This window comes from Antechinus flavipes, chromosome 2 (assembly GCF_016432865.1).
Source record: "Antechinus flavipes isolate AdamAnt ecotype Samford, QLD, Australia chromosome 2, AdamAnt_v2, whole genome shotgun sequence".
In the NCBI taxonomy this organism is placed as follows: domain Eukaryota; kingdom Metazoa; phylum Chordata; class Mammalia; order Dasyuromorphia; family Dasyuridae; genus Antechinus; species Antechinus flavipes.
In genome coordinates, this window is record NC_067399.1 from 507,591,028 (window position 1) to 507,599,991 (window position 8,964).

At 35.9% G+C, this 8,964-nt stretch overlaps 1 protein-coding gene across 2 annotated transcripts in view; it reads left to right on the plus strand.

Annotated features, from left to right (window-relative positions):
• Positions 1-8,964, plus strand: part of COL5A1 (collagen type V alpha 1 chain) — a 292,321-nt gene that overhangs the window by 168,566 nt on the left and 114,791 nt on the right. For both annotated transcript variants that reach the window (XM_051980301.1, XM_051980302.1), the window contains exons 13-16: positions 855-947; positions 4,282-4,338; positions 5,312-5,365; positions 5,791-5,844. In XM_051980301.1, coding sequence (XP_051836261.1) covers positions 855-947; positions 4,282-4,338; positions 5,312-5,365; positions 5,791-5,844 — 258 coding nt within the window. The remainder of the gene's footprint in view (positions 1-854; positions 948-4,281; positions 4,339-5,311; positions 5,366-5,790; positions 5,845-8,964) is intronic.

Genomic DNA, 8,964 nt, shown 5'->3' on the forward strand with positions numbered 1-8,964 from the left:
TGAGTCCATTCAGCTGTCGTTACTCTGCTAAGGTACAAAAACATGCTCTACTTTTCCCATCCATTATTCTGGTTCTTTGCCAAACAGGACACTTTGTTTGATTTCCTGAGTTTTTCACAGGAGATTCATGACTCTATGTCAGCTTTTGCAACATCTCCCTCTCTGGATCATTTTCCTGTTTATATAGAAAGGTATATCTTAATATTCTAATGTACTAAGAAAGGAAAAAAAAAAGAACTTATTTACATATCATACTAATCAGAAGCTGAAGAGGGGACAAAGTTTGTTAATAAAATAGAATGACTACTTATAGTATAGTGAGTCCTAGAATAGGGTTGGAAGAGAAGAACTTTCTCCTCTCCATTGAGGACCATCCACTCTTAGTTTCTGGATTTATAATTTAGCATAATTGGGATAACAGCGAGATAATGAAAAAGCTGACAGAGGGTTTTGATTCTCCTTGAAAAAACATTCAAGATAACAAGCAGAATACCCTTCTCAATGGAACATCAAAATAATGGAAGATAAAAGCACAATAAGACTTTGAGCTTCTGGCATATTCAAATGGATTCTGGGTCTTAATACATATAATACATATAATACATATCTACTCCAGGGAGTAGAAATCTGGATCAAGATACTCTTGGATTCTCTCAACCAATTTGAATGATTTTTGTGGCTCCTTTTGACCAACTTGATCATTCCCTATAGGCCTTGAAGATTGTCAGTGTTAGGATGGGATAAGATGTACTTCCTACATGTTGGGGTAAAATGTGCTGAGGCACTTTCTGATTCTTAGGTTCTCCCTTACACTCAACTTCATTCCAATCATTTCTCTGGTTTTTGTTCCACAGTTCCGATTTGGAGGGGGAGGTGATGCAGGCTCAAAAGGACCAATGGTCTCAGCACAGGAGTCACAAGCCCAAGCCATTCTACAGCAGGCCAGGGTATGTATGATTTCGGGGTATGTTGATATTAAGGACTGTGGCATCTAGTTGGGTTGGGTTGCATAGAAGTAAGAAGTAAGAAATAATTTTTCTCATATTGTAATTCTGAAGACGGTTCTTATTTTTTATGGAGAGAAAATTAAAGAAGGGGTGGTGGTGGTTGTAACTAATTAACATCTGCCCAGGTTCTATTAATTGCACAGCATTGGACAAAAGTATCTTTGAATGATTTATGATTTATATCATGGAGTTTAAGGAAATAGCCATAGGAGAATTCTATTGCTATCATAGATTTAGAATTGGAAAGAATCACAAGAGTCCATCTAGTCTAATCTTTTAATTTTATAGGTGACAAAACTGAAGTCAATAGTTAGTAAATAGAAGAGTCAGAATTTGAACTCAGCTCCTCCAAGCACTTGGGGCCACAGTAAATAGAGAACTGGGCCTGGAGTTAGGAAGACCTGAATTCAGATCCAACTTTACAAACTTATTAGCTATGGGACTCTTGACAAGTAACTCAACTTCTGCCTGCCTCAGTTTCCTTGGCTGTAAAATGGGGACAATAATAGCACCTATCTTCCAGGGTTGTTGTTGAGAGAATAGAATGAAATAATATTTATAAAACACTTAGCACAGTGTTTGGGATAAAACAGGCATTTAATAATTATTTCTGTCCTTTGATTTCTCTTCCTCTCCCTCTGACTCCATTTCAAATCTTTTTTTCTCTACTGTATCATAGCAACCCTAGTTCTTTTAGCCTTAAAATTTTGAACTCTATTAAAATATTAATCACTTTTTAAAATTCTTGTCTAACCTTTAGTCACTGAATGAGCATTGCCTAGATAAACTGAGACCTGGGAAAGACTTTAATCTAGAAAGGCCTAGGTTAGCCTCTGCATCCCAGGTTACTACCAGTCATCTGGACTTTTGTCTTGCCATGAGACTGTGATGACTCTGAAGGAGGGAGAGAGAGAGAGAGAGAGAAAGAGAGAGAGAGAGAGAGAGAGAGACTGATGATTTTGTACAGCTTTGCCTCACTGAAATCCAATTCATTCAAGAGTCAAGACATTACCAACACAGTGTCACTGGTCCTCTTCAAGGAATGAAGAATATACAATAAGAATACACTGGGGAGATAACTTGTTAAAGTGCCATCAGTCATGTATATCTCATTGTGGATGAGGGTCACAGTTATTCTTGAGAGCTGGCCTTTCAAGGGATTTAATATAAGGACACTAACTGTCTGAGGGGATAGAAAGACATTCACTGAGAGGTGAAAGTATCTGAGTAGCAAGCAGAAGGAAGAATAAGTGAGAGAAGATGGGGATAAAGAAACATTCTGCCAACTGGACCATAACTCTGTTTTCATAATTTTGTCTCATATGAACACTGGAAAGAGAATGGAAAGAAAGACAGAAGGAGATAGCTGTCTGGGCATTAAAAACTACCATCCACATGGTAGACTAAATTCTTGAGAAGTGGAGTCCAAAAAGGAAATTTTTCTTCTCTTATTACTCTTGTTTTCCATTGCTTCACTCAATTAGCTAATTGCATTTTTAATTGATGTATCTCCAGATTGCTGATTGCTCATGATAAGAGCAAATGCTGCCCGGGTGGGTGATCCTTCAGAGCGGCTCCCTTAATGGGACGTCATAAAGAAGGCTCTAAATAATCCAGTGTTTGTGCAATATTTATGGTGCTCTGAGTGCAGCCCCGAGTAGATGTTAATTATTGGAGCGCATGGATAATTACAGGACATTTTAAGTATCAAGTGGTTGCTATGGAACAAATTGTCCAAGTGATGTAATATACTATGTGGCAGCATCCATTACCTAGGAAGGGATTTATGGACTGGGTGCTGCCTATATTGATTTTTAATCTGTGTATTTTTTAAAAGTTTAAATAGAATTAGTGATGTGCTTATGGAGATGGTTTTTTTAAAAAAGCAAAAACCTTCCTAAATGAAAATGGCATCCTGGGGAGAAGAGATGGGTCTGTGCCCCAGTAAGGCGGGTTGCATATATCTTCTGGAAATTGCCTGCAAAGTCCTCCTTAGACACAGTTAGGAAGCTCAAATTCAGGTGGGAAATTGGAAGAAGTGATTGTGGCAGACTTTGAGGAATGGTGATAAAGATAAACTTTCTGCAAATGCAATAGATTTATAAAGTCATAGAATTGGTATTTTATAGAATCATAAAGATATAATCCAATCTCTTTATTGTAGAATGAGGAAGGTGAAGATTAGAAAGTTACTGAGGGTAATACAGGCAAGAAAATAGCAGAACTGGGATTAAAACAATATTTTTTATTCAAAATTTAATGGTCTTTTTACTATACCACATAATGCAATCTGTTCTTACACACTGGTAATGACTAAACATGATGTGATTTTAGAAACATAAGAAAGACCTAATCTCTCTCTCTCTCTCTCTCTCTTTCTCTCTCTCTCTCTCTCTCTCTCTCTCTCTCTCTCTCTCTCTCTCTCTCTTTCCATCTCTGTCTAATTTGTCTATCTGTCTTTTTCTTATTCTTTGTTTAAGTCTTAGAGTCCTTTTAATCAAGACAAAAAGTTTTGCATTCCCTCCCAAAGATAATAAGCTTCAAATGAAAATTTCTGGTTTGACTTTCTAGTTAATTTTTAAGTGACAGAGATCAGAGCCCTTCTGGAGAACAGGTTTTTGAAAAGGGAATTATGGAAAGGAATGGTAGGTTCCTAAGTACTGTTTGAAATACAAAACTGATAATAAATATCTCTAAAATGTCTTCTGTATGCAGAATAAGAAAGAAATTCCAAAGTTTATCTAAGATATGGCCCTTACTTTCATGAAACTGATAATCCAATACAGATAATTAAAACATAAATCAGTAAGGTGATAGTGCAGGTTCCATGAGGTCCCAGAATGAAGATTATTCATTAATAACTAGGGGGGATCAGGGAAAGCTTTGTGAAGTTGATGATGGATTTGGAATTTGAAGAGTAAAATTTAACAGGTAGAGAGTGGGAAAAGGAAGACATTCCAGATATAGGAGATACCTTAAATAGGAGAGAATAAGGTATGTTGAGAAGGATGAGACAGGAAGAAGTCCAATTCAGCTGTATTCGATACCCAGTATTTCCTAGAAGCTGGTACTGCCAGCACCTTAAGATAAGCAATAGATCTGAAAGTTTCCTGTGAGTGCTTCCAGCCCTTCTCTTTAAAAGAAAATGATCATTGAAAAGGGATTGAAGGAACTTGCTATGTTTCTCAGCAATTTCCTCTCTAGATACTTTTCCATGCCTATTTATATGTACTCACTAACAACATTTGAGAATCTTTTCTTCTTTTTCTTGCAGTTGGCCCTAAGGGGACCAGCAGGCCCAATGGGTCTTACTGGGAGGCCAGGTCCTGTGGTAAGTTGATAGTAAAGCTGACATATGAGTATTACAATTGAGAGTCAGTAGCTAACTTATTTGATAGGTCCCTTTCATGAGATTCAAGCTCAACTATGCTAATAGCAACATAGTAAGACCATTTATAAACCGGGCATTACATTTAATTCTACACTTTATGCATGAGATTAGCAACGTTTCAAAGGTTCCATTGTCAATCACTCAATTAACTGTTTTCCAAATAGAATCAGAGGCTGACTATTCTTTTAGTAAGGGAAATTTTGAAAGATGGTGGCTAATTACATATTGCTCTGTGTTTCCAAAAAGTCACTGTCATATGGTCCAGTTGAATCATAATGGCAGTGGCTCACCTTAAGACATAAAAGTGAAATAGAAAGAAGAAATACTTATTCCTAAACCTCTGATTGCAATAATATTTGGGTGGAAGTTGGGGACAGAATAGGGGGATAATATGGGATAGATTCTCATTCCTGTCCCTTTTTAAGAATGGCAAATTTTCTTTGGAGAGTTCATACCTTAAGCCTAATTAATTAATTAAGAGTGGGTCACTGAGTAGCAGAAAATGATTTGCTAGAATCATAAAATCTCATTATTCGAAGGAACCACAGAGGCCATTTTGTTCAACCCGACCAGAAGTATCAATTCCTTCATCTGAATTTCCTCAGATAGAATTAGGAATGAAAGAGACATAGAAAGCTATTTCATGATTTATGATTTAGTACAAAGAAATGCATTTCTTCTATACCTTATGGGCAATCCTGTCCCCCTAAATTCTATCAGCAACATTAGCCAGAAGGATTTCTCTGCCCTCCTGACCCAGTACTCCCACTGCATAAAATGTAATAAAATGGACCTAGTGCCTATGTAACAGATCTTCACTGTTTCTTTCACCACCCCTCCCCTTATCAAAACATTTCTTTATATTGTTTCCCTTTCTCTGCCACTGGAGTATAACTGAAATATGTTTCCTTAGGGTCCTCCTGGGAGTGGTGGTTTAAAAGGAGAGACAGGAGATATGGGACCTCAGGTATGTATGAAAATAACACCTTTTTGCAAGGGGCTGCCTCTAGAATACTGAACGCTACTACTGTTAATATGGTAACATGACCCATTAGCAGCTTCTCTTGGGAAATTAGATAACATTGTGACTGCCTTATCCAAAGCTGGAAGTTTATCAAAAATAACTTTGACATCTGGAGATTGAACAAGCAGTTTTAAACATGTTTACATGTTTTATACATTCTGTTTCTCATCCTTCCATTCCCCAGCCCTCTGTAAAGCAGATCCCTTGACTAAATCCCAGTCCTGTCTATTTGTTTAGAGACTGGGAGATTAAACAGAGAAACATCTCCCTGTGTCATAGGTTGTGGTGATGAGAATCCTCTCTTATCTCTGGAGATATTGTAATTTTGATAGATTTTCTTGTTTTCTCTTTTCTTCTCTTTGTTATAGGGTCCTCGTGGTGTTCAAGGCCCACCTGGACCAGCAGGAAAACCTGGGAGAAGGGTAAGTGTTTTCATTGTCACTTGGGCACCACAACATCATGGTTCAGATATCTGATACAAATTATAGGAGCAATGACTCACTGTAATGGAGAATCACTTATTCCTTAGGAAATGAAACTTGAATGAAAGCCAATGCTGTCACATATGGTGAGGGCCACCCATGCAAGAACTTTAAAAAAAAAATGTCCTTTTTTCTGTTTATCTTATTCTAGATGAGGTATTTTTTTGCAATTCCCACTAATGTGTATAAATGACTTTTCCTACTATTTTTTGAAAATACCACCAGAGAGGTGGCAGATCCAGTCCATTTCTATCACATGAGCCTCTGTCTTTGGTACTGTAATGGTCAGACCTTTAGAAAGCTCCATATTCTTAGGACCAACCTCTGTTCCCACCACTAATTCCATTTTGAGAGAACAGTAGAATACTAGCTGCTTCTCTTTTATGGAGGCTAAGAATTTGAGGTTTGAATTTAATTGCAGAGGATTACTCTGATTCATTTTTCTTTTAATACAAAGTTAGAACTGCTGAATGGGCCATGCATATTCCAATTAAAAAAGTAATTCCATCTACACTCGCTAAGCCCATATTTATCCAGAATATTCAAGGTATATTCTGATTAATTGGAATTTCTTATTAATGGAAGAGTAATCAGAAAATCTATTTAGTTCAAATTTCACTTTAAAAATCTCTCAAATGGATCAGTATGATTTCATACCTAAATAAAGAAGAAAATAATAATAATAATAGTTACAAATGACATTTAAAGTGCTTTAAGATTTTGCAAGACATTTTTACATACAATGGCTCATTTATTTCTTACAACATGAAGAAAATCTTGAATATGATTCAATCTTCTTTTAATAACTGAAGATCTTATAAGGGCTTAGGGGTGAATTTATATAATGGTACAATAGTTATAAAATATGTACAAGATTGGAATCTAACCAACCTATTATTTTATAACATTGGTCCTCCTGTGGGAATTTCTTTTGTCTTTTAATTAAATCTTGAATAGATGTTTTTTCCTAATTATTTGCTAGTTTCTCCTAAAAGTGAAGAAAAAAACCATGCTTACCTCATGTTTTATGGTGTGCAAATATTTCTCTCCAATTTTACTGGAAATAAATTGATAGTCTTCCTACTACAGGGTCAAAGGAAGAAGAGGGAGGGAAAATACATTGGTGATATGATCATGTCCTGTAGTGGTTTATGTAGGATTAAGATTTTTTTTTTAATTAATGACATGATAATGGTACACAGATTCTTTTTAAATATTTTTCTATTAAATTGGTTTATTTTTTAATATATATTACTTTATAAATCATGTTGGGAAAGAAAAATCAGAGCAAAATGGAAAAATCAGGGAAGAAAAAAAACAGAAAAAAAAAAAAAAAGATGAACATAGCATGTGTTGATTTACATTCAGTCTCCTTAGTTCTTTTTCTGGATGCAGATGCCATTTTCTCTCCAAAAGCACTGAACTACTGCGAAGAACCAAGTCTTTCATAGTTGACCATTGCACATTCTTGCTGTTATTGTGTACAATGTATTCTGGTTCTGCTTGTTTTGCTCAGAATCAGTTCTTTTAAATCTTTCTGGGCCTTTCTAAAATCATCTTGTTTATCATTTTTTATAGAATAATAATATTCCATTATCTTCATATATCACAACTTATTCAGCCATTTCCCAATTGATAAACATCTACTCATTTTCCAAATCTTTGCTACCACAAAAAGACCTGCTACATTTTTGTATATGTAGGTTCTTTTCTCTGCTCTAAGATTTCCTTGGGATACTGACCCAATAGGAACACTGTGGGGTCAAAGGGTATGTACAGTTTAATAGCCCTTTGGATATAGTTCCAGATTGCTTTTCAGAATAGTTGGATCATTTCACAACTCCACCAACAATGCATTAATGTTCCAGTTTTCCTACATCCCCTCCAACATTTATCACTATCTTTTCCTGTCATTTTAGCCAAACTGAGAGGTGATACACAGATTCTAAGAGAATGTAGTGTGTTCTTTAAGGATGCTTACAGGGCCTCTCTGCCAATGAGACTTGGAAAATGGTATATCATTATAATTTACAAAGGCATCTAAAAATTTTTCAGTAGCAGCATCATGCTGCGAAATTTAGTGATCATTAATTGCCCTTGATTCCTACAAGTGCTTAGAAAGGGGAGTGCTCAATATTTTACCTGATTCAGTTCTGTGTTTGCTAAGAAGCAAATGTGGACTTAGAATTATGACTGTCACCTTTTGAAAATGATAAGCTTTTCATCTTCAAGTATCTCTGTAATCCTCTAATAGGGGCAAGTACCAAAAAAACCCCAAAACTTAATTCTTTCCTTTCTTGATTATTCTATGCTCTCATTGTTTTGTTTCTGGGGGATGAAGAAAGGACATCTAAGAAGGGATCTGAGGAATAAAACATTAGTAATTCAAATCTTTCATTGGATAGATCTCAGGTCTTTGCAGTTTCTGCTTATTTTTTTTAAATGCATAGGTTAACATAACTTTTTTTCTTGGTAAATTTGGCAAAATGAATACTTTGAAAGTCAGTATGATTCTTTTAGCATTTTCTCTGTTAAATTGGCTTTCTATACTACACATTTTAACCACATCTACTATTTGGGCTGATCTTTTCCAGCAGAAGCTGGTTTGATCAGTGACCAAGGTGAAAAGTCAGAATGACAGCATTTCTTAGTCAATGGCTGAACAATGAATTGGTTCATTCCTTGGCTGCTATACTCAATGCACATAGATTTATGAAGTCAATAAGATAGCATCCCTTATGTGATTTCTCTATTTTTGTTATATAGATGCCATGAAATGTAATAATCAAATTAGATGACATATGTAAAGAGTTCTCTCTATATATATTATGATGATGATGATGACTAGCCAATTGGGATCCATTGGAAATCCAAGCCATGTTATTTTTTTCCTGAGGCAATTGGGGTTAAGTGACTTCCCTAGGGTCACACAGCTAGGAAGTGTTAAGTGTCTGAGATCAGATTTGAACTCAGGTCCTCCTGACCTTAAGGCTGGTGCTCTATCCACTGTGTCACCTAGCTGCCCCTCTAAACTATGATTTTAGACCTGGAAAGTTATGA